Raw genomic sequence first — 26,287 nt, forward strand, 5'->3', positions numbered from 1 at the left:
TGGCAGAGGCACGGCACATCCTCCAGCGATTCCTGCCACCGCCACGTGCCAAAAGCACCTGCTGGACCACGCGTGGGTGAAACGTTCCCTTCGAAGGGAGCTTCGCCACCAAACCAAACTGCGGGTGCTCTCATGAGCTACCCAAAGGGCCAAACCTTGTTCCTCTCTCAGATCGGCTTCTCCTCTCGCAGCTGGTGTCCCCACAGGGCGCTGGCCTGCCTTTGGTTCCCCTCCTCTCCTCCAGGCTCAACTTTTTGCAGACATGCCCCGATGCAGCAAGGAGCTGTCAAGCTCAAGGACCGCTCGCACCGGCTTCATCCAGCCCTCTGAGGGGGACGGTGCTGTCCTACCTGTGGGCAGGACCTGCTGCCCAGCGGTGGATGGACCCCAGTGGGTCTGGCACAGCGGATCCAGCTCAGGAGCTGCTGCTCGAAGGCGGTCTGGCTCTGGCGTGTGGGCCAGGTCAGGGACGAGGTGAGGATGGCAGCAGGTTCAGGGATAATGCAGCAGTTTTCACCACTACTCCCTCAGAGAGCGCTGCCTTGGCGTTTAAACGTGTCCACCACAAATACTCCTCCTCACCTTATTTCGGGCAAGAGACAACGTGGAGATGAAGTGACTTGACCAAGTCCCGCAGTGACGCAGTGGCAGAGCTGGGACAGGACCCAGCGATCGGTCCCCAGCGCCAAGCTCTCGACTGCAGACAGTTCTTGGAAAAATTGTGCCCCTTGTTCTAGCAGGTGCTTATCTGCCCAGGGCCTAGCAGATATTCATTCCAACACCTCTACACCCGCGTGCCATGCCTTATCTGTCTCTCCCTCCATAACGCAGATACATCACAACTGCTTACCTCCTCTCTTTCCAGGGCAGCCAACCTCAAAGTCACCAGGCACGTGTGGGGCTGGGGTGGTGCTGGTGACTGCCAGTGCTGGAAGCACTTTATCCCAGACGGTCCCACCGCCTGCCAGTCCCTTCCACGCGGCTTTTCTCCATCCCTGCATCACCCCAACACCTCGCCCTGGACAAACCCACCACGGGGGCCAGCACCACTGGCATGGCCGCAACCCCAAACCCCCTCACCTCGCAGGTACATCAAGGCACTGAATTAACTTCGCCGGCTCATCGCTTCACCTGGTGAAAGGCACCGGAGGGCAGGTTTGCAGAGAGCCTCCCAGCAGGCAGGGGGAGGCTGGAGGACAGGAGTAGAAGCAAACCCGTGGCCAAAAGCCGCAGCCTGTTTTACCAGGAGGTGAAACGCCTGGAGCATCATCTTGGGGCTCGGGAGCGGGGCTCTCCCAGTCCCCGGCCACCAACACCTCGGCTGGAGTCTCCACTCCTGGATGAGACCGTCATCTTCAAAGTCAGAAAAGCTGTTAAACTTGTCCAGTCTTTGCTGAGGACAGCACTTCCCTTTCAATGCCAATCCTCGAGCACTGCTGCCACACTCCCTCTAAAAGGCAGGGCTGGCCGGCAGACACCCCGTCCTCCCCCAGTAAGCACCGCCAGCCACAGAAAACCACCAACCGCACTCGTCACACTTTGCTGTAAGACATCAGCAGACACTCGAGCAGCCTGTGCGTTGCTTGCATCTATTTCCCAGAAAGTTGCAAAAATATTAATAATAAAAAGTTCAAACTGAAGCTACCTGCAAACTTTAAAAAAAACCCAAGCACACACAGGCAATATCGAAGCCTGGCCTGAGTAAATCTCTCTTCTCTCTCTACCTCCTTCTCTCAGCCCCGATCTAGCCTCTCGTTTCAGAGGACAGAAGGGAAACACAAACAAAACCCAAGTTTTACTTACTGACCTCAGCAGCCAGCTCTTCCCCAGGCTCCAGCTTTTACATATCCACCGGTGAGAACAACCTCACCTCGCCGGGCAGAGGCTGGCGATGCGGGGCTGCCGCTTCGATGCTCTTTAGCTACCGCTAGCAGCCAGAGAGAGCTCTCTCCAGCTCCGCTCCGGCTGCCGGAGCCGAGATTTATGCGGAGCGCGCAGCCATGTGAAGAACGTCGCCAGCACCAGTGACCCACTGGGTGCGAGATGCAGCTTAAAGCGACAGCCCTGCTCGCCACGCTCCTCCCGGAGTCACTCCTGTGCCCTTGCACGAGGGGGTGGACTCCAGCGAAGCGCTCGTCTCTCCCTCACCTCGCTGCCACGATCCTAGTGTTATTAGATGATGCTCTTAAACACACAGTGGAGCTATGCGAATATTTAGCTTTCCTTCCACCTCCTCACCTCCTACCCACCACACACACTTTACCGTAAAAATAGATTGGGATCAATTTTCCTAAACTACATCTGCAAACACACTCAGCTCTACAGGCACACGCACCACGACAGTAAATGCACTGTGCACATACAGACACAATATGATCACTCAGATTTAAAGCACCAAAATATTGAAGGACCATTTTTAGCTCCAGATAGTCCTCCTGCTCCTCATATTATTAGATATGTGATTTTTTATTTTTTTTTTTGTCCTCTTGCAAGAGCCAAAGACGCTCAGCCATAGGCATCTCTTGATTTAAATGTACCACTGTTTAACAGAGGGACATTTCTAATTGCAGTAAGGTTTTAAACATGGAAAGATGGAAATGCTACGTAGCAGCCAAAGAGCTGCTCTTACCTCCCATTTGTGAAACGTGAATGTGAAATGTGGATTTCTGACAGTGAAATGGGTCACTGGAAAGAGAAGCAGCTTGCCAAAGGCCACCTGGCAGGGCAGCAGCAAAATGAGGACAGAGTCCCCTCGGCACTCCCGGCTCTCTGTCCACACTGTCCTCTTACACTTCACTCTCATTTTTCATTGCAAAAGTAGGAAGTTTCTTTATCCTGAACAAAAGCAGCTTTGGGGGCCTGCCTGTGCCTTTCCATACCAGTAAATTTATTTCCAGGAGCCACACAGTAATTAGAAACATGGAAACCGTGTGGGGTCTGAGATCAGGACTCCTGGCTCGGTACCTGGCTCCGGCCCCTGCCAGGCTGCACGCAGGGCACGGCGGATCTCAGCCCCCAGCCTCCTCCTATCCACCAAGAGGGGCTGGGAAGCCTCTCTGGGCTTCGCAACAATCCTGACCCAAAGGACAAGGCATCACGGATGCATAAAGCATCTCCAGGAGGAGAGCAGCAGGGCTGGGGCAGCCGTGGTCGGGGACTGCAAATCCATCGGTGCCCACGAGGCTGACCTGGCTGACGGGGAGGGGGTCAGGCTGTGCTCAGGGGGAAAAGCAAGCGCTGAAGCAACAAGTGATAAAACACCCTGTGCTGATGAGAGACGGGCAGAACCGCCGCGGCGGGGATGCTGCAGACGTGCAAGAAGACCCTCCGCAGCACCAGTGATGCTGGCCAGGATCTGTCCTGTGGGGCAGCCCCATCTGTCATGTGCCCCGAGAAGAGGCCAAGTCTCCATCACACAGGACCTTGCAAAATCCTACTATCGGGACAGAGCGGGCAAAAGGCAATTACTCTGCACCTATTTTGTTCTGGTGCCACAGGCTATGGAAGGCAAGAGACAATTGGGAATCAGCCTCAAACTAAGCTTCTGCCTGGGGAGCTCACATACTAAACTTCAATTTAGTTTGCGATTTAATTTTTTAAAATGCTACAGCAACTGAGGAGGGAAAGAAGGCGCAAGGAAGGGCAAGGAGCAGGGCACAGCCGATCTGCTTGCTGTCGCGCTCGGTGTGGGGGCAGAGACATCGCTGCAGCTCTTGTGAGCAGAACGCCTGTGCTGCGGCCACCGTTTCCCTGCTGCTGCGCTGCTGGGGAAACGAGTTAAGGGGATACTTTGGTGGAGAGGGGTAAGAGGGGAATGAACCAGAACTGAGACTCTGCCCCTTATCTGAAGAGCTGAGTTGACTTGGGACAGCTATGAGAGGGGGCATTTGAAGCTGGTATTGGGGGTGAAATGCAGGAGAAAGGTACAACACAGGAGCAGAGCCTACACACAGAGCTCAGTGCTTGGACCAGCAAGAAGCAGCAACTTTTTGCATTTGAGTTTAGGATGCAGCGAATGAGAGCGAGCGAGCCGTCTGCGACCTGCAGAGACACCACCTGCAACTTCAGAGCCCAGGTCTCGCACCAGGGAGCTGTGAGCGTGCGCCCGAGGGTGCCCTCGGCACGCGGGTGCCCGTCAGCGTGTTTTGCAAACTGCACAGCCCCAGCCCCTGGTGCAGACCATTCACACACTGCTCAACCACCACGCGTGCACCGCGCTTTCCTTGTAGGATGAAATTATCACCCTTACTTGGACTGTTTTCAAAGATTTTTTTTTTTTTTTTTTTTCCTTTAAACAACTCGCCCACTCATCCCTATAAACGCCGGTGCTAAAAGCTGGTTCTGTTGTTAAGATTTCAAATAACTTGGGTTTTATTGTTTCAAACAAAATCAAAATAACTCACCCACGCTCCCTCCTTCCTGAATACAGTAACTGCTGACCTGTTGGGAGCATGCCCTACTGCCACACATGGCTTAAATCCACCCCTTCGGATCAATAGCAGGTGACAATATCGTTTTCGCTTTTATTTTGAGACAGAGCGTGGCAGGCCTGCGTGGGTGTCTGGCTGAAGTGTTACTGACACCTTTGCTACTTGCAGTGCTGATCCAACCACCTGAAAAGCTAGCACAAACATGCTCAGATTTGGCCACTTTGTGCAACAAACTTATTAATTCTGGATTTACACTTTTTCCCCAGCTACACTGTCATCTGCCTGAAATCACAGGTAGCCAGCCCTCACTGCTGAGACCAGTGCCTCCATGGCACGGAAATTACTTCTATTTTCTCTTTGAGAGGCAATATATTAGTCAGCATATTCAAACAGTCCTCAAAGAGCTACGACAATATTCTGTAGTTCATGTAGCAACTTTCCCACATAGGATTTGACAGCACTTACCATTGCCAGTCTGGGTTTCCCTGTCACCATTTAATAGAAACACACAAGCCTAGATTTAGCACCTAAAGCTTAAATTACTAACCAAGGAGACAAGTTAGAAGCATTATCATTCCAGGTCAGTCTCTCCAGTCCACAGAAGAAGGAGGGAAGCTCCAGAGGCCAATTTGACCCATCAAAAACCCAGAGCATCCCTTAAATACCAAAACTGGGAGTGAACCTGAACTACTTGGTCGAAACAAGTCAGGTTATAGACAGATGCCAGCAAGCAGTAAGTTTTTGGAGCATAACCAATGCCCACCCTCACACTGAGCTGCGGTACCTGGCCGTGCACACCGTTACACACCCAAGCAGCAAAGCACAACGTTTTAGTGAAACTAGTTGCAGTGATCTACTTTGCAGTTGGAGGGAGGTGGAACTAGGACCACACTCAGCTGTTGAGTCTCAGCTGAGCAGCAGTAATTTGCTAAACCGAAATAACTCCGTTGTTTTAAAGGATATAACCCATATTCTTGATTAATTAGCACAGAAGCCAAGGTTAATATATAGCGCTCAACTCCCAGTCACCTACTGTATCCACTAGTCCGCACCACCACCTCCCCACTTCCAGCCCTACCGAGGAGTAGGAGGTGATGGAGGAGACAGGTGCCTATAAGCCCGCTGCCAGTGAAGGAGACGCTCCTCTTCAGCGATGGAAATGATCCAACGCTCCCCCAGCAGCAGATATGCCCTCCTCCCCACAATATACTGTGCTCGGTGCATCTGAAATTGGAACCTACTGACAATTTGCTTTGAAAACGCTTTGCAAAAAAGCCTACTTGTCTCTGGATTGCCAAAATTGTGCTGCTTTCTTGAAACGTACTTTTATTTAGACACCTACTTGCTCTTAGCATAGCGTTGTTTTAAAAACCAGCTGAACAGATGCAGCACCTTTACCAGGGGTGGTAACGATCGGGAGAAGTTAGTCGGTGGATCCGCACACACCCATCTACATTAGCACCCATAACGCACACCTAACCTTCATATAAACACCCTTCACTGCAGCAAACGCCCAAATCTTAATTATTATTTACTCATATTCCAGTAATGCCTGAAGGCTGCGCTCAAGATCAAGGCCTTGTTATGCAAGGCACCCCACAAAACATGAAATCCTGGCCCTGCTGGGGGCAGGGAGGATGCTGGGGCCGGTACCCATGGGTTTACCATTTCAACGATCGTCAGACACAGCCCTTCTCAGAAGAGCTTAAACAGGTAAGACAAAAATCACATGCAAACACAGGAACAGCTTCTCCTATCAGCAAAAAGCAGCTTTTGCTCTGGTACGTGCTAGTTAAAAGGGCAAGATGAAACTACACCCCATTTGGGGAAGGCAAAGACAGGGAGGCTGATTTGCTCCACGTGACAGTTCCCAGAGAATACTAGGATGCAAATGGCTTTAGATACAGGCAAAAAAATCCTCCAAGGACTTTTCTGCACATCCCAGGGGAGCTGCACCTCCTGCACCCAAGCATATTCAGTGGGCTCATTCTTTGCTGGCTCTCAAGAGAGGGCTGCACCGATCTGCAGAAACTGGTTCCCCCTCTCCTCCAGAAGAACGAGCGCTGCAGGGAACTGCACCCCTCTGTGGCACAGACACCACGATCCAGGATGGAAAAGGTGGATCCACGGGATGGTTCGGGACCCTTCTCTAACTGCACGTCTCCCCGAGAAGCTTCCCCTACACTCCCTGCACACAAAGCACTTAACCGGGCTCAGCTCTCTGCCGGGTTCGGGCTGCAGTCTTCTGGGGCCGCATGGGGACCAGGAAGGAGCCAGGGGCTCTGAAAAACCATTATTTAGGCTTTTTTAGATTAATTGGTGTTAATTGCCTTGGGAGGCTCAAAAATAGCACTGCTAATGGGAAATGTGGACGCAGGCTGAAGGCGAGGTGCGAGCAGAGGCTCGCGATTGCCACGTTAACCCCGGACGCGGGTTGTGCCCTGGCCAGCAGGCAGCCAGCAGTGATTGCCAAAAGCAGGGTGACCTTCTCCTGTCCAGCTGGGATTTGCTTGCCTGCACCTCTAACCCTGACGTTCCCCCCCACTGACAGCTCCATTCACACTCATACAGGGGCAGAGGGAGCTTTGCTGCTGCCACAACGGTTTTTTATCGTGAGAGCTCCAAGAAACAGCACTTGAACCTTCTTCATTTCAAGGCTCCTTTGATTTATGGATTCACGTCTTTCTCCTTACTCCTGCAACCATGGAGGACCCTCAGCCAGCTCCCAGGGAGCCTCGGTTTCCTGCACCTACAAGCACAGACACAAAGAGAACCCAGAGAGACCCCGAAACCTCTGCTCACCCCAAGACTATCCTAAATCCAGAAGAGAGGACTGGCATTGGATGGGACCACGTCTATCCGTAAGCAGTGGGTTAGAGAACAACCTGCCCGTCGCCTGGGTCACTGAACGCTCCTGCCTGACCGCCAACGAATTCTGGGGTCGGAGCTGTGCTGCTGATGAACGAAGGCAGCGGGGTGGCCCCTGGGCAGGATGCCCAAGTGACCACACCGGACAAGCTGCTCACAGGCTGCAATCTGGCCTCTCCAAAGCTGGGCAATAACAGACAAAAGCCAAACTTGCCCCAAGGTTGTGCTGTGTTTGTGTCTTCTGGGAGAGCCTCCAGTGCTGGAGCCCTGTCCAGGAGCTGGTAACAGCCGCTATCAAAGATAAGATACAGACAAAACTGGTCTGATTATACACGCTCCTGCACTGCTACAGGTCTGTCCTTAAACGAAACCCAAAGCCCATGTTATTAGGGTGCATATCCTTGTTTTTAAATATAGTTCATATAAACAGAAACACAAGTTACTGGTACAGATAAGATTATCTACGTAGACCCACCAAGCAATAGAACAACACACAGCACGGCTCCAGCAAACACAACCAGACTACGCTCCCTTCCCAGCCTCAGTCCACCCACAGAGACCGGACGGATCCATCAGGCGCTCATCCTTACGTGCCAGATTTTCCCGCCACGGCTGGGAGCTCAGTCCCCAGCGCTGCCACAGATACAGGCCACTGTTGGCACCTCGGTGAAACACAGGCACAGCCATGCTACCTCTTGCACCCGCATTTGCCTGAGCAAGAGATAGTCGTGCAAGAAAACCAAACAAAATCCCCAGTCACCAGAGGCCCCTGTGTCATCTGGTGTCATTGTAGCTCCAGTGATTTAAGCAGAGTTATGTTGATTTACATTCAAAGAGAACCTGAGCTAAGATTTTTTTTTTTTTTAAGCTCTTCTGGCATGTGCAGTTTATTAAATGCGAGAGGCCAGAACTGTGAACGTACAAAGTGCCCCAGGCACCGCAGAGACCCTAGAAATGAATGAAGAGTTCCAGATTTTGAGAGAAGTCAAACATTTCGAGTTTTATTGCTCTGGGTCTGGCTTCAATTCATCCCTGTTTTTAGTATTGTTCTCTTTAAAGTGACAGTTTCTAGGAAATGGTGAGCGTAACATCTCTTTTACTGTCTCATACCACTTGACGGCTGACAATTTGCTGGGAGAAAAAGGCTGTGCAAGGAGGAGCGCAGACCTCAATTATGGCTTCAAGGTGCCAATAACTGAAAACTCAGTTACAGTGAGTCAAGGGAAGAAGAATGTATTTCGGTAGCTTGGTTAGTCAGCTCCAGCCTGGACCACTGGACTAGCCGGTCTGCAGACCTTCTGTCGTAACCTCCAACAAAGGTCTCCTGGGGGACCTTGGAGAACCAGTTCAGTTTTCACCTCCTTCCTAGAGCAGGTTCCTCTGGCAAGAGGCTCTTTCGTACAGTTTTCTAGCTCCAAAACTGGCCTCCACACTTAGCCAGTTATGGATGGACTATGGGGTTCTCCGACATGCTTTCATGCATTCCTCTGATCCTCAGCCCAACGGATCTGAGAAGCATCCAGACCTTGGGGGTCCTTGGTGTAACTTCTGCACAGCCGAGGGCTTGCACAGCCCTCCTGCACATGGGGCAGCCATTACCTTCCTTTTTTCTGCACTCAGTTGATGCACAAGCACAGGCTTGTGTTAAATCCTGCCTCCTATCTCCTTTCCACAGCACAGCTTTGATTCACAACCTGTCCTCAGCCTGGGAGGAGGAGAAACAAGGGACAGGCATAGCAGGAAAAAGCAGAAAGGGGGTGGACCAGTAACAAGAATATCCCAAAGACAGGAAGATAAGGAATTCAGCTTTCTCTCTGGGACCTTAAGCACTGAAGTATCTCACCGAGGACAAGGCCTAGAGGCAGCGAGACCTCTGCCTTGCTTCTGTTCGGAGCAAAATGTGGGCAGGTCACTGCAAGGGCAGCTCTGGGACAAGCCCTGAGCAAGCAGTCCTCACCCATCTCCGCCCCAGATAAAGGATACTGATCAAGCTGTGGCCCATACAGATACCATCCGCCCTGCCAACATCAGTCCTGTCCCACAGAGCGCGTGGGAGTTATCTGCCTCTTAAGTGGTGACAGGTTCTCTTTTCTACTTAGCTTTTGTCCTCCACATCATCTGCAGGACAAAGGGGAGAAAAGAGTTAACATTTGTCCTGTGCTGCGCAGAGCACCTTGCAGGGGTCATTTCTCCTGCTTCAGCACCCCAAAGGGTCAAATATTCACAGGTGACCCAGAGATCACCCAGACCCAGAGTCTGGCCTTTTTCTGGCTTAAATTAAGAAATGTCAAAACCATTCCCTGCAACCTTCAGGGGCTCCGTAGCAGAGCTGTCATTTTTCCAAAATGAAAACAGCATCAACTGAGAGTCTCGTCGGTGCTGAAAAGCCCATTGCTCTGAGCAGAGACACCCCTGGGACCCGGCTGCAAAGGGTGCTTAAAGCAGCCAGTGCCCATATCCTTCTCATAAGCTAAAGCTGTGGGTAGACGAGATGATCGCTGCTTCTCAAATCAAGCCAGGCAGCCGTCTACATTACGCCCAAGGCATCTAAGGCAGAGTCTCTGGACTCCTATTTCTGGACTCTGCAGGGCTGATTTTAAGGAAGTCTCCTCTGGCCACCCAGATAAGCAAGGCAGAGGATGCAAAGGAAAAGCCTTGGACTGGCACAACATGGACTGTTGTGCAGAGAGAGAGCAGGGAACCGTGCGCAGCTCTGAAGACAACTGGTCTCTCACAAAACCAAACCTCGAGTCACAGAGTTGTCCGAAATGCAGGTGCCATCCGTGCTGAGAAGGGGGTCCCCAGAGAGAGGCAAGTGCAGGATTTGTCCCCAGCACCCTGGAGGATCAGGATGGCTCCTGCCTCACCTCTCCCTGCCACGGACACTGCTCCCTCCCCACCCAGTCTCCCAACCACACCTCACCAGGACCAGCTTCTCCTCCGTGGGATGCTGAGGAGCCTGGCAGGTAATTCTGGCTTTTACTCCAACTGTGTATGCTAGCTTACCTCCCAAACCCACTCCCCCCCGCATGAGAAAAAGTAACTTAATGAAGGATCATAAAACCATAAGCCTCACATTGCTGCTTGCGCAGCCCCAGCCCCGCACACCGGAGCTGCCCACTGGGAAGGGTCGTGCCGGGGTTCAGTCCCCCAGGCACGACACTCGCCTGCAGCGGAGCCTGCAAGGCCCAGCTCTGCCGTGCCTCCCTCTCACTCATACGCTCTCATTGGATAATTACAGAGAAAACCAAGGCAATTCCCAATTTTAGTGCCATTATAAAACAGAGAGGGGGAATTCATTACCTGGCAGTTGTTAATATTTAAGGAAGAAACTGATAATTTACTTCTGAGGCAATGAATGCAGCAGAGGCAGTGCAAGCCAGAAAACGCTATTGCCTCCCCCTCCCATCTCCGTGCAGTTACTTTGCAGAGATTTTCTATCTGCCCGTTTGTTTCCCTGCCTCCCATGCTAGCGCCCAAGTCCCAGCGAGGACCAGCGTGTCACGGCTCTGCACTGCAAAACTCATGAGAGCCTTGGCTCTGGCTCTGCTGCATCTCTAGGTGTGGGAGAGTGTTTTTTAAATCTCTCCTGGCTCATGCAGCATCTGTGCAACCAGCCCACCTGAGTCAGAGAAGAGGAGCTAAAGAAAAGAAGGGCCCTAGAGCTTAACAAAAAGACTCATATAGACATATGGAAAGGAAGGTCAGACAATTTAAGATGACTCTGGGGAGGCAACCTGATCACTGGCCTCTTCTCTGAACAGCCCAAACCCCTGGAAGAGCCTCCTGATACCCGCCAGATTCAAGCCCTCCAGAAAGTCTTCTGGCGCATCCTGCCAGGATAGGAAATATCTCAGTGCAGCCTCTCTCCCAGGTCTGCGTCTGCCCGAAGCACTACAGAAGGTCCCGCAAACTGAAAAGGAAGATAAAGCATTACAAGAACGAGCCGCAGCTCAGTGTTTACCTGCTCAGTTCCAACAGGACTGACACCAGCACAGCAGTCTCCAGGTGTCATAGGAACAGTCTTAAATTTAGCAGCAGCCGCCTTCCCTCTCCCTGACTCTGGCTTCTCTCTTGCTCTCCATCCCCCTTGCTCTCGGTCTCGGAGCACGTTTACACTAGAAAGTCTGACCAACGATAATGGCATAATTATACCCATGCAGTTAAACAAAACATAAAGGCTGTGGGATAAACGAGGGTGTGCATTTGCACTGCGCTTGCATTGCGGTAGTTTACACATCAATGAGACAAAGAGGCTACCTCAAATTAAAAGAGAGGGAGGATGCACTGACAGCCACCATAGAGTAGCAAAGGCTGCCTGGTGCAACCCTGCCATGTTCAAGTTCCTGAGGGATTGCGAGGAAGTATCAGTTCAATCCTCTCTCAAACAGTACAAGACAACCAGGGAAAAGATCCTTCGGGGCTGGAGTGCAAGTGTCTCGGAGGAAGCCCCCGAGGCTGTATTTATCCTTGCACCCCAACATCCACCTGGCAAACTCTGCAGTCCACAGTGAAGACACAGGGGATGGATGGGGGCACCCGGCATCCGAGCGCTGCCTGGACAACACCACGATTCAGCAGGGGCAGGCAGGACCTCCCTGCCCGGCTCTGCCACGGGTGCCGCGCTGCCCTCCAGCTCTGCTCCCTGTCCCGTGACACCAGGAACTGAACTCTTGTTCTTGCAGGCCAGGCAGAGGGTCAGCCACGAGCATCTGCTCTGTGCATCGCTCCTGCAACCTGACAATCCTCTAGGAAATCATGAGAGAGAAACCATCAAAAGAGCTCTGGCAACCTGCCTTTGGGGCAGGGGGCGGGGGTGGGTATGATCTACAAAATTTTCCCTTCTTTTATGGTTGCTTCTCACTGTAATCATAAAAAAGGTCTTATAAAAACATTTGGCCTAGGGAACGTTTGGTGATGCAGTATGCTTGCAAATTGTTCAGTGTCTAAATACATCAGCAACCCATCTCTGCAAGTCATCACTGCAATCAAGTGCAGCTCCTCTTTCTCTTGACTATAAATGGTCTTTGCTGAGGACAGGGTGGAGGACAGATTTGAAGAGCAAGGAATTGCTCCCTTGAGCTGATGTACTCCCCTGGGAAGAGAAGAGTCCAGACGAACAGGACCATTTTTAGAGCACGGATCCCCAAGGAGGGGAGAGGATTAGGTTTGATCCTTACCTCTCTCCATGGTTTTTGCTCCAGCTGTTGGACCTTGACCCAATGAAGTGCTTTAGCCCTGGCACATGCACAGTCCCATTGACCTCAGAGACTTTAGCTCAGTACTGACCTTCAACACAAGGCCCAGAATTGGGGCAGGTCCCCAGCCCCTCCCCAGGCAGTCTTTTCAGGAATACACAGCCCCCTTCTTCCATAGACCCTCTCTTTTTTCCAGTGGTTGCTCTCTCAGAGAGTGGGGGGGAGGGACACACAACCTCTAATATTTCTGAAGTGTTAGAAAAATCCCATCCTTCTAGTAACCCTCTAAAACGCAGCCGTTACCAGGCCAATCAAGAGCTGGAGCGTTATGACCTTCTCCCCAGCAGAGCAGAGGGGCTCAATTTATGAGCTAGCCTTTGATGTCTGCAAGCTTCATGTGGTACAAGACCTCCTGCTTTGATATTACTTTTAAGAGAGGAAACGCAGAAGGTGTGCCGTGCACGTGTCCCAGGGAGGTCGCAGATCTGGCCACCTGCAACTGCAGGCACAGGGACCAAGCTCTAACGTGGCTACTAGCCCTCAGAGCTCTGCTGCAACAGAGAAAACGGGACCAAACGCATCTCACCCTCACCAGCTTCTCCCAGACCAAACCTACCTTTGCTCTGCCTGTGGAGAACCAGGCACTCACAGCCCTGAGTATTCCCACAGGAGCTCCAGACCTGACCCCAAAGGTGAAGAAGACCCTGCCCTTGCCCGTCCCCCAGACCCAGGCAGTGCTGGTCTCTCTCCTCCCAGTGACCACAAGCCATGGCAGGGAAATTCCCCGTCTTCACGGGGCCACGGGAGGGGTAAGGAAGCCCGTGTCTGCCCCGCCAACGATGCCACCCTCCTGCGCGAGCTCTCCATCGTCTGCAACACCAGCATCTTGCACAGCGATGGCAGGAAGGTCTAAAGCCGCACGGAGGGACCTGCCGCAGGCCCTGGCACGCTCTCCTACCTTACGCAGCACCTGGGGCATGGCTTCTCCTATCCATCCCAGCATCCCCACGGCTTTGCCAACAGGCTGAGCCCTTCTCCCCGGGCCCGACAGAGCTGCCAGCAGGGACAGGCTCCTCTCCATCCCCAAGCTCACTTCGCCTCCCTTCACTTTTCCCTGCCTCCCCTCCCCTCTCCCGCCTCCTCCCATGGGGAGTTTCCCAGCAGCTCGGTAATTAGCATCATCATCGCCAATGCTAATAACACCACCACAGCTCTTGCCATCCAAAGCTCAAACAACTTTACAGCCATCATCACGCCTCTGTAACCTCCCCAGGGTAGGCAGGGAAGCAGCATTACCCCATCACACAGATGGGGAAGAGGGAGGTAAACAAGAGGCAGTCGGTGGCAGAGATGGGCAACGAACCCGGGAGCTCTGACTCAGGCGCTGCACCCACAGGACATCGCTGTCCCAGGGACCTGCCTGCTGCAGTAAAGCCCCTTTGGAAGGAGGTCAGAAGCTGTGTCGACAAGCAGGACTTATCCAGAGATTGCATCACTCAGCTTGGGGCCTGGGATGAGGTTGGTTTTTTTTCCTGGGCATCCCTGCGCACAGCCTCGGTTCCCCTCTGCAAAATGACCGTGGGAGAGCAGCACGCAGGACTGAGCGCGCAGTCTGAGTTCACGCCTTCTGATGGGACAGCGAGTATTGTGGCATCCCATAAAAGCACCTTAAATCAACTATTAGAGCTCACCTCTAGTTAAGGACTTGCTGTTTACTGATGGATTAAAGAAGATTTTTGCTTTGAGCATTCACAAAACGAGGAATCTGGGGGGATTCTTGCCTGAACAGCCTGACCTGGGAAAGCTTCTCTCCCGTCTTGGGTGGGGTTTGCTACATTTGATTTTAAAAGACTCACATGGATGGGAATTACAGCTTTTCAAAAAAGCCCACCCACACTCCCATACAACAGACCGACATGGCCCTGGTAGCCCTGACAGATGGGGACAAACACAGAACACAAGGCAACGGGTTGCTTCGCTTTTGGCAAGTACCTGCAGGACGACATGGACTTTAAACATTCTGAGGTCTGGCCTATGCTACAAAGTCAGGCTGGCATAACCGTCAGCTGGGAGCACCAACACAAAACAAAATTCACCTGAAGTGACCCAGCCTCATCCACCAGGACATACTGCAGAGACATTCTTCTGGCAAAAGAGCCCTTTCTGGAGGGTATTTCATGTGTGGCAGGACACGGTCCGAAGACAACCAGCTGGTGTAAGCCATGTGCCGGCAAGGCTCTGCTGCCTGCAACAGGGGTGATGGACCATTTATTCCTATGCCTGGACAAACAGCACGCGTGCAGCACCGCCAGGCACTGCAGGGATCAGGGCAGAATTTCAAATACCTCCCGAGCCTCTCCAGCTCTGGCTTCCGGGAAGCTCCTGGATTTCTGAGGGTGTTTCAGAAAACTTCGGGAAAGGGGATATAAATACAGCTGCCTTCACTTTGTGGATGCACAGGCAGCAGCAAAACCTAGTTGGAAGCTCCAGCCTCCTTGGCAAGGAAGGATGGCAGGATGCTCCACTGAGAGCAATGCTGGGAGGCTTCAGTGTCCCACCTGCATTTTGCCAAGCGAACTCCCCTCTGCCATTTGGAGCACCTGCCTACAGAGACCGCAACCCCGATCATGCCACGTAACTCTGTATAGCTACTGGTCTGAAGAAAAACCCAACAAAACACTTGTCACTGTCATTTTTATGGGATATGGACTATGGTCCATTAGATACCGCATAAAGGACATTCTTTAAAACGTAAGACAGGCAGTCACCTTCTCCTCCAGCCACAAGCACTGTTGAGTGCATTGACCTATTCTCTTTTGGGATAAAACGGGACACATTTAGTGTCTGCAAGGAGGAAGATACCCTTTTTTTCCCCATATATTGCTGCTCTGCACGTCCTGTTGAATTCACTCTATGTCGTTTCACTACCATGTGCACCAGGCATGCCTGGGAACTGAACTAAAAATGGACTCTTGGGGCTCAGCTCACAAATCCAGAGCAAGCAGGGAGCTCACACACACACACACACGGCAAAGTCAGGGCACACAGGGAAGAGGCCTTGGGAGAAAAAACTGGTGAAAGAATATGATGGCAGCAGTCAGGCAGAGAACCACCACTCTGCAAGAGCAAACCCTGGCCTTTGCATCCCTGCTGCGTGGTCCCCCATCCCCTGAAGGGTGGGAGGACCAGCGTGTCCCTCGCCTGCTCACACACTTCCATCAGAGTCAGGAACCAGCACGTACCCCAGGGGTCTGAAAGGCACCTCCTGCGACTGGAGAGTGTATGTCTACACTCGCTCTTTCATGGACATTCACCAAAACCCCATGTGTACTGTCACAAGGTTACTGGTGGTTGGCAATGTCCCATGGGGCCTTTTCTTAGACACAGCTTATGTACTCACTACACTGCTAAGGAATGCTTTTTGCCTTGCTCTTGATGGAGAATGACTTTTGTTTGGTTTCTGGCTGAACGTCTGAGTTAAAAATACGAGACTATTTCTGGCAGAAGTGGGGTTTTTTCTGCCTTTGTATTGCCTGTGCTGCTGTCTCCTTTCTGGCTCAGATGAGCTTTGTTTTCTTTCTAATGACCATGTTTGCACCGGTGAGCAGTAGGAAATGCTTTTCCTATTAGACCATTTCCACGAACACTGTTGGGAATGAAGAATGAGCTCAGAGAAGTCTAAAAAAAGCCCAGCTGGTGTAAAGATCCTGTCTCCGGTGGTCAGAGAACTGAAAATCAGGAATGTCTGTGGTCAAAAAGGGATGTGTATGTACGCACATGCACACAGGTAGAGCAGGATATGTTCTCCCCGTGATCCGCAGACACGGAACAAAGGACTCCATGCTAGAAACACTTTCAAACATCCCCACTCTACAGCCAAGCTTCATCCCAAGCTCTGCAGCTCAGACCCTTTCTTACCCCGCATGAAAATATTTTATTTCGCTTTTCTTAAATGCCAAGAAAAAATAGGCCTGTCTTTCCTGGCTTGGATTTATTCCATCTGGAATCACTGCATGATCACAGGACTGTGATAGTGTGTTACAGTCTCAGTATAAAGTAAGAGCTTAAATACTTTCAAGCACCCATGCGATCATTAAATCTTTGCTATTATGCTCCACATCTCCTGGCAACAACAAGCTGAGGACTTGGGGCTTCTCACTTGAGATCACCAAGTTCAAACATCTCCGAGCCCCCTCCCATGATCCAGAAACATGCCGTCGTTTGTGGGCGTGATCCCTGTCTCCAGGACTGAGAGCAAAACCAACACAGCTGCAGGAAACCTCCCAAGTACATTGTATTTGCCGTGTGCCGCAACATAAACATCAACACAACTGGAAGATAACAGCCTAACAAACAGCTCAATTGTTCATGCTAAAGACATCAAAAAGGCACATGGAGACCTTTCCAGGACACGGATCCCCACCGCCTTCTGGGGATCCAAGCACAGACAGAGCCAGAGCTCTTCCAACAGCCAACACAGGACTTGCTGCATGCCAGTAACCCATAAATCACTGACATCAGGGTCAGCTCCTCTTGCCAGCTTCTGCTCTTTAGGAAGCATGCTCCACCTAACTTGCTTCCAAAGAGAAGTTCCTAGACGATGATTTTCTGTTATCTCTGCCTAACGACTGATGAATTCAAAGAGACCACTCTGCACATCGTCACTCTGGAGACCACCAATGTGATCAGGAGATGAGAGGGAACAATAACTATGGTCCCAGATTTGGCAAAGGCAACTAGCATTTTTAGGTGCTCATCAAAAACCTGAAAAGAACTGTGTTGCTTGAAGGCAACAAGCCCACTCCTCATGAACCCCAACAAGCCTGACTTGATCAGCATCCACACAGCAAGGTCTCCAAATAGCTGTGTTCTGGAATTCAAGGCATCACATCCTAACAGTCCCAAACGCAGGAAAGTTCAGGTCTAAACTCTCATCCTTCAAGAGAAAGTTACCAATACCACGACTAAATACCAAGCTCTCATAAACCAGTTCATGTTGGAGGTTGGTACCATTGTTCTGCTTAATGGACAGAGCTGAGGCTCAAAAAGGCAAAATGATTTGCCTACAGTTGCCCAAACAGTCAACAGTAAAGCTATATGCAGGATCTGTTTTCCAGCCAACAGGCCACACTGCCACCCATACCAGGTTAGAAATTAAGTAAGAATGAACATGCTATAAAAAACTCCCAGATCAGCACCGGAGAAAAAAAAAAAACATCTTCCTACCGACTGTGACACCTGGACTCGGACTTCACTGGTATCCAGTGGCGATGTACTTGACCCCTGGGACTTTCTCTCTGAACTGGATTGGTGTTCCCGGTATTTCTTTGACCTTGCAGGTAACGACAAGAACTCTTTTCCAGAGATCTTCAGGTCTCCCATGTGATGGCTGTCCCCATTCTGGTCCTTGGGAAAACAAGAAATAGCCATTGCACAGATTGCTTGTCTCAGGTTTATTTGGAGGTCTGTTGGCAAGTATCCACAGAACAGGAGACACACAGAAGCAAGAAGTTAACGCAGAGCTTAGACGGCGTGATTTGCCACTCATGATGTGCAGGGTTGAAGGAGGACATTTTGCCTATCTCCACAGCGGGTGATTTTAACGAGCGGAGAAGCAGCATGACCCCAACACAGAGTAGTCAACTTATCCACAGGGAGAAGTCAGGGAAAAGTAGCATCCTCTTAAAAAATCCAGGTATGGAGGTAGAGGCATGGCTGGTTTATTTACGGGCATAGGGAATGATGGATGAAAGGTCCAGAAGCAGCCAGTGCTGCTGGTGATTTCTGGCAACTGCACTCATAAAAACCTCTTCCAGAGTGCCAAGCTTATCTTGCCCAGAATACCAAACTCTTGGCACAAGTCCCTCCACTTGCTGCATCTTCACTTCCTCCCAGGACCCAACCATGCTGCAAGCCCACGCTGAACCATGGATAACCCGGCCACGCTCCAGGGAACATGGCTACACTAGATGCTCCACAGCATTTCCCATCTCTAGGATTTGGTTCCCAGCACACACGGAGCATTGCCTGCCTCAGTGCCTCCCACTGACTTCATGAAGAAGAGGAGCCCTTACCCAACAGTTTCCTAAAAGGCAGATCAACATGAATGGTTGGAGTCCCATTCAGCTCTTTTGCCAACCCTCATGCTACCAGAAGCACGTGGGGACCGCAGGGTAACGTGAGTAACTACAGCAGGTGGTTACAAGCAGTCCCCTGCTCTCTCACTGCTGTCTTCCTTTGCTCTCTTAAAGGCTTGTGCTCAGTGCTCCCGTGGCCATATAAAATATAGGATTATCACCCCCGTGTAATGCATGGGGAAAATGAGGTGACAGAGATTACACATCTCCTGAATTCTAGTTTTTGTCCCTTCTCACTGCAGCTCCCCTCTTTGCTTTTCCAGGCCCTGCCTTATGCCTGGCTCCTCTTTTCTCACCCCAAAACACACACACAACTCTATCTGTTCTCTGTCAAAAGATTCGGGTTAATAGCCCTGCCTGTATTATCCCAACAGCCTCATTACTGCTGTCATGCAGATGAGGCCCTTGTACAGAATCATCAGCAGGAGTATTCCGCGTTTAGCTCCAAAGACACTTATTAAAGGCACCAGGCACTTGACATGTTACTGGTGGGAACAGAGCGCCTAAACCTGCTTGATGCTTTGGGCTTTGGTGTTTCTGGGCTGCAAACCACCCTTTTTATCACACACAAAGCCCTGAGGGGAGTCCCCAGGGTGTCCTCACTGCAGCAACTACATGCAGGTGAAAGAAGCTCAAGCACAGCTCAGGACGTGACCCATGGCCCCACAAAGTTGGGATTTTAGGGCACATACACCAGAAAGCCAAGAACACTGAACAAGATCTGAATTCACGGCACACCAGCAGCACAGTGGGATGCTGTAGCCAAAATTACTTTTCCATTCCTTGCAATGGAAACAGGAACAGGGAGAACGAGTAAGGAGAGATTCACTTCCCTAGCTGCTATTGATGGGACCAACTGCAGCCAGGCCAGTGTCCACATTTTGAAAGGCTCCCACAAAAGTAGATTTCAGAACTGGAAAGCAACTGCCTTCCAGTGCCTTACTGCCTTAGTTAGAGGCCTCAAACTGTTTAGTTCATGACAAAAAGAATAGATGACTCAATTATGGCACGTAAGCACCTTCAGGGTAAAAACCAGCACGCAATAAAGAGATTTTTAGTCTGGTAGAGAGAAGAATAAACAAGAACCAATGGCTGGGAGCTAAAACCAGAGAAGCTCAAAACAAGGAATAAGGCACAGGCTGGAGAGAGCAGGACGATCAGGGAAGCAGCGTTCCCGCTGTCTGCTGGGGCATTCAGAGCTGACGCGGGTGCATCCTGACAGACAGACTCTGCCCAGACACACAGCTCCGTGCAGAGGCATTGGACAAGAGCTCCTGGCCTGTGCAGTAACAGGGGGCCCTGCTGACTTTGAAGGGAATCTCCGGCAGAAACAAAGGGCAGAGAGGGTGAGACAGTAATGAGAGGGTTCTGGAGACATCACAGTTCACTCCACTGATTTATTCTTTACAATCTTATCACCCTCACCCTAGCAAGCTTGACGCAAACAACCCTCTCCCATGACTGTCATCAGCTCTCCCTAGGAGCCGCAGGAGGGGAGAGGAAGGGGAATTGCATCCAAAACGCTCTTGCAAGAGCCCCATGGCAGCACCAGTGCCTGCCGCTGGGCAGACCCAGCGACCCTGTGCAGGATTTTCTCAGAAACTTAAATGATCCCCGTAGGTGGAAAGGTTCAGTGCCTCCCAGCTGACTGTAGAAACAGCCTTTGCCCTGAGGAGACTGAGAAAATGCTGATCTGCTCGGATGTGACATTTCCAGCAGCGAACCAGAGCAGAGGCAGTCCCTAGAGCCCCTTGGAACAATAAATACCCTCTGCCTCCTGCAACGCACCATCTCCTGCTTCTGACCTCTCCTTCCCTGCTTGTGCTGAATGCAGCTCTCCGCTGGGCTAATAAGGCACTGGGATTTGCCACCAGCCACTAAAGGGGCTAAAATGCTAACGATTATCCTCTCAATAAAGGGCTGCTTTTTTTGCAAAAAAGCATAGAAGTGGCTTTTTCAGCTTTCAGTTGTTAAGTGCCTTTTTAGTTAGACCAGCTGTTCCTCTCCTCCAAGCTCTCCAGAAACCCTCTTTGGTTAATCCCATTGACTCCAATGATATCTGCTAATTGCATACTTCCCTGCAAATGAAGCCAGTCAACAAGCCATTACAGGTTCCTACTGATACTTAATCTTCGAGGCCAGACACCTTTGCTTACCTTTTCAGAAGGGAACTTCAGGAGGTCTAAGCTGTCCATGCTGTTCCTTTGGAGTCTCTTTGGCCTGGCTCCTGCAAAACAACGCACTCTCGCATCAGGAGGGTGTCGCTCACCGACGGCACTAATGTCACACAGATAAAATTCAAACCATGGCAGACCCCCTGCTCCTGTTAAGTACAAAGTCAAAAGGACGGGATGTTGCAGCTGTGCCGTCCTTGAGATTCAAATGTGGGTTTTTTCTCTATTGTTCTGGGTCTTTTTCAAAACATTATTGCACCACAGTCAGCAACAGCTAGGGCTGCATGAAGCTTTTGCTATTGAACAAGTAGCCAGGTCGGACTACGACCCTGATCTCAACTGAGGTCTCTGGAATTCAGGAGTTACAAACGTCACTTTAAACCACAAGTCATGGGACTGGCATTGAGAAAAATCATAACAAAAATATAGTTTAATACATCTGTGGATTTGTTGCTTTATCTTCATGTTTTTAACTTAAAGAATGTATGTGGGATGCAGCTTTGAGCTTTTCTCTACAGTCACAAGGACTAGAAAACTAAGTGAAGGAGCAAATGTTTTCTAACTATCATAGGCCCAGCCTTAAGTGGAGCAAAACCTTGCCCTGAACCTGACAGAGAATTCAAAATTTGGCAGCATTCATGTTTATTTGAGATTTCATAGAGTTCATTTCAACGTAGTATTCCAGCAATAACAGAGTGGCTGAAGCACAGTTCAGCTCCGACTCCTGCTTTCCAGACTCTCTTTACCTCCACATCTCCCTCCAACCTGCTTCCAGCTGCTAATGCCTTGCTCACACAGCCAGGATTTACAAAATGGCCTTGGGATCCCTTCATCATGTCTGGGAAAACTTCAGCCCTTTCACCCTCCTGCTCCCCGTCCCTGATCTTTCCTGAAGGTTCAGTTTAGCTGAGCACCACGTGACATCCCATCCCAACACCACCAAACAGGGCAGAAATAAAAACTTTGGACTCAAGGTCCCATGACAACTTCCAAGCTTCAGGGGAAATCCTGGGGGAGGGTGAATGAATGCATGTGAATCGAAACCCATCCCCATGCTGAGCCTTGAGAACGGAAACCACTGAGCTTTGTGTGGTTCCTGCAACAGCAACCTCACCAAACCTAAAGATTCCCCAGTTTCCCACCACCACTTCACAGCACCGTTGCTTATGTTACGGTAGTCCCCACGGACCCCGTTCGAACCCAGGGTGCCAGCCACTGAGATGCTCACTGGACAAACTTAATGAGAGAGAAGGCACAAAATTCATAACCAATTCAAGACTGACTATAAGCAGAACATGGTGATTAAATGGAAAAAGCCACCAGGTAGCAGGGATTCCCACACTAACACACATCCAGCTCAGCCAGGGCTCCAAATGTTACCACAGTTGTATCTAAACCGCACCAACTCCAGAAACACCGCTGCTTGGAAAAGTTCAACCTTGCTCAGATTCATAAGATAGAAGACAAGCTCAGATCAGCTAAGGGTCATGCACATACATCACATCTTACTTATAAATGACCTAAAGTTAATTTCACTGCCCCTCACTACCCTAAAGTGATTTACTTCTTGCAGCCATAAAGGCTCAAATCAGCAAAATACTTCTGCATGTTTCTGTCTCTCTACTCCAAAAAGCACACTAGCACCAGCTTCGTTTTAAGATGACCTCATTACTAGGCTGTAAGTTCAGAAGCGGCTGACATCAGGCTGACATCTCCCGAATAGGTGGAGAACAGATACTGATGTAAATGCGCAGAGAGCAACCACGCTCCCACCAGCAACCCGTGGGCATCAGCACGGAGGGGGCGGCTGCGCCCTCGCCCCAGGTCTCCTCCCGTGCTGCCAGACGAGCAAAAGGGCTTTTGGCTGTCGCCACATCGGTCAGGCAGGAGCTCAGCGAGGGGAAGGCAGCGGCGGGTTGTGCCCGGTGGCTCCCGGTTATGCAAAGTGACATTCTGGACATGGCTCACGGCTTCCCTCGGAATAACCTCCAGTCTTATTTGTGGAGCAGTGAGGTGGGTCTGGAATAAAAGCCACCTACAAACACTTAATCAGACGGTACGTTTGGGTTTCAAAGCAATGCCTGAGAGGCGAGGCCAGCATCTGGAAGTGAGCGTGCGTCACAGCAGCTTTTAACGGCCACTTCCAGGAAAGCAAGAAAGGAGGAAAGTGTGTCTGATTAGATAAACACACATCATTTCCAACAGTCTAAAGAGTCGTTAATTATACACCTCCATCCTCAGGTGCTTTTGTACATTTGCAATAGCATTAAACTGCTGGCCAGAAACCATTAATCTCTGACCTGAGAAAACCTGCCTTCCCCTTTGTTAATTTAATATACGTAGTCAGCTGAGACTACCTCAGCAATTAGGGCACGCAGAACAATTTGTCTTTTTCAGTTGTTTTGATGCTGGTGTTCCTCGGTTACTATGTAGATTTCACATTCAGTTGAGCTAAGAGAAGAAGTCAGGAGTTAAAAACTCAACTTCAGAGCCATCCAACTCGGCTATTTTCTTCCAGAAGAAAACACAACCAGCACGGGGGTCAAATGCTGGTCTCGCAAAAGCCCATGGTTCTGCCATCCCCACGCACCATGAGCTGTTCCGCAGGTGGAGCAAGCAGCACCATTAAAACAAGCAGCTAGCAGAATTAAGAGGCTACCTATCAGTCTGGGCTATCATAAACTGGATCGACACAGGCAGCAATTCCCACCACACATGTGGGAGCTTCTCCCCTTTACTCCACAGCAGACAGGCTCGGTAGCCTGCAGCATACCCATCTTCCAGGAGAGCAGAGAGATTTCCATACTCACAGGCACCCCACGACAGAAGGAGTCCCATTAACTTTCCGTCTCTGACCAGGACATTCCCTCAGGTGGCTCCAGATGTAACTTTCAGCCTCCTCCAAGTTATTTTTCCCAGAAATACCTGCAGCACTGCCTAATACTCAGCGAAAGTTCAACTCTGCCTATTTCTCCCCAGTGCCGATCAACAGCAGCAGCAGCAGCAGCCGTGGATGCAAAAGATTGACCAGCTGAAAACATGGGTCTGCTGCTCTGGAAGGTTTTTTCCTCTCTCTCCAGTATTTATTGGCATGTTTACCAAGCCTGCTGCAGAGTAACGGAAAACCTCAGGGGCATTTCTAAATGCTCTCTCTGTCTTTAAGCTTTACTGAGGTCTCTAATAGAGCAAGTTGAAACCTTCTTGTGAACATCAGCTGAGCAATGCTACTGACTAGCTGTATTCATGCCGCTTTCCTGGAGCTCCTCGGATGTTGTTCTTTTCAGTGCTCAGGCTCGGGGTTGTTGTTTCTTTTTTAAATATTTTTTTTCAAAAATCTCTTCCCCCCCGCCCATGATCTCAACACCACCATGAACCAAGGAGTTGGGGGGGGGGGGCTTAACTTTTGGCTTTTGCAATTTGGTTCCTGAGGTGAGTTTAACGGTTTTCACATTCCTGTATTTTAAGACTCGATGAAGCAAGTCACCTCCCTCCCTGGAAGAGAGCAATGGACTCCGGGGAGGGGAATTTTACTGCAACAGAGAAGAGGGAGATGCTTGTGTTCTTGCCTGCATGCATATGAGACATCCTTTCTTCCTATAGCTCACATCGCCCCATCTCACAAACACTCCCTGTTCTTCTGTCTTTGGCACACTAACCCAACATATCCACGTCAGATACCCACCTTTTTTCTCTGTCTCGCATCTCCACCCTGCAGAGATGGGTATGGCCCCTCTGCACATCCTTGTGCTACCTGTGATGACGTGGATGCAGGAACCTTTATCTACAGTCTCTTCTTCACAGCCAGAAGTTTGGTAGTGCATGCTCCCTACCTTCCTTGGGCTTTTTAAGCTGATCAGCAAAGAGTAACACTGGCGTCTGCATGTCTGAGAGAGAGGCTAAACACCAGTGCTCACATGGTGCACGCAGCAAGCACAGCATCTTTCCCCCCATTCTTCTCCTATCCCTTTGGTATCTGTTCACCAGCTCCATACTGCCCAGAAGGACTCTCTTTCTGTGCCACGGGGAGGCCCTTGAACAGGCAAGTCCTCAGATTTCAGGGTGCAATTAGAAGAAAAATGCTCGCGTAGCAAAAATTCTCTAGCAGTACCTTGCTACAAAGTGAGCTGTAGCCACTGAAAACCCGAGGAAGTGTTTTATCTTAGGATGGTGATGGGGTCACCCCATGTAAATCTGCAGTAGGGCAAGGCTGGGCAGACAGTGTGGGCAGAGTTTTGTTCCTCTATGGACAGTCTCCATATCCGACTGGCGCTCCTGAGATTTCAGAGTTGACAAGATCGAGCAGAACATGTGTAGCAGCGACTCAGGGAGCCCTGCCAGGAGCTCTCATCAAGTTGACATGTGCTTTGATAACTCCTAGGCTCTCCCCCATCTCCAGCAGCTTGGAGAGCTGCCTACTCCATCCCTGTTTGAGACGAAGCAAGCCCCCCCCCCCCCCTCCCGATGCAGATCGAGCGACAGTTCTATTTGCAGGCCAGGAACACGCTGTATCCCTCTGGGGTAGCTGTACCAGACAAAGTAGAATTAAACCTGACAGTGGACTCCACAGAAGACCAACAGGGAAAGGTTGTACGGCCAACATCACCCAACCCCTCCTGCCGCCAGCACTCCCAGCTGAGCAGCACGCACAGCTCAGCGGCAGCCGTTATCCCACAGAACACAAGCTTTGCACCCCAAAGAACACGACAAATCTTGGCATAAGCACTTGCCGTATTTTCATGAAAAGGTCATTTCTCTCTGGACCTGTATTAATTGAGATACTGACTTGTCTTTTGGGTGAGTTCTTCCAGTCCAGGACATTGCCTCCCTACATTTGTACAGACCCCAGCATTTCAGAACCTTGATTTTAGCAGACAACTCTACAATATTGTTCAATATGATTAAATTAGACCAGCCAGCCAGTCGTTTGGGGTGGAAGACTGGTCTGTAAACCCTACCAAGCTCAGAAGTGACAGTGGGGATACAGTCCAGCAATCTGAATGCTCACAGAGCATCTCAAATCATACGTTACTGACATCTAATCAGGAAAGCTCTGTCAAGCTAATGCTCCATTATTACAGCAAGCTCTTCAAAGAGCAGAGGGGAAAAAAAAAAAAGAAAAGGCAAGCACAGCAGCAAGAAAAGACAGGAGGAAAAAAAAAAAAAAAAAGCAGCCTCCGGTAGGACAAGCATCTCATTTAAGGCTTTAATTAGTCTTCAAACACATAATGGGTTCTGGCACTATAAATCCACTTGACCTCTATTATTGCCAGCACTTGCGTGATAAATGCTGGCATTTGTTTTCCCAGTTGTTACTGGGATAGAACAATACTTTCCTCTAAATAGAGAAAGGAAATAATATCAGTTATTTATGATGACTACACCATAAAATGCTGGCACCAAGCTGTTGTGTGCCGATCCATGGGAAGGACCATCTGCTTACCCCCCAATCCTTAAGACAGGAAAGGACCAGGGGAATCCTG

The 26,287-nt window shown here is 50.4% G+C and overlaps 1 protein-coding gene across 5 annotated transcripts in view; it reads right to left on the reverse strand.

The window, feature by feature from the left end:
- The window catches only part of GPSM1 (G protein signaling modulator 1), an 82,887-nt gene that overhangs the window by 11,629 nt on the left and 44,971 nt on the right, over nucleotides 1-26,287 (reverse strand). For 3 of the 5 annotated variants that reach the window (XM_049831968.1, XM_049831966.1, XM_049831971.1), the window contains exons 10-11: nucleotides 20,790-20,860; nucleotides 17,723-17,902 (exon numbers count right to left, since the gene is read on the reverse strand). In XM_049831968.1, coding sequence (XP_049687925.1) covers nucleotides 17,723-17,902; nucleotides 20,790-20,860 — 251 coding nt within the window. Of the gene's footprint in view, nucleotides 1-155; nucleotides 517-1,807; nucleotides 2,034-17,722; nucleotides 17,903-20,789; nucleotides 20,861-26,287 lie in introns of those variants that run through there. The other 2 variants (XM_049831969.1, XM_049831970.1) reach the window with 2 other exon arrangements.

This window comes from Accipiter gentilis, chromosome 29 (genome assembly GCF_929443795.1).
Source record: "Accipiter gentilis chromosome 29, bAccGen1.1, whole genome shotgun sequence".
Taxonomy (NCBI): Eukaryota; Metazoa; Chordata; class Aves; order Accipitriformes; family Accipitridae; genus Astur; species Astur gentilis.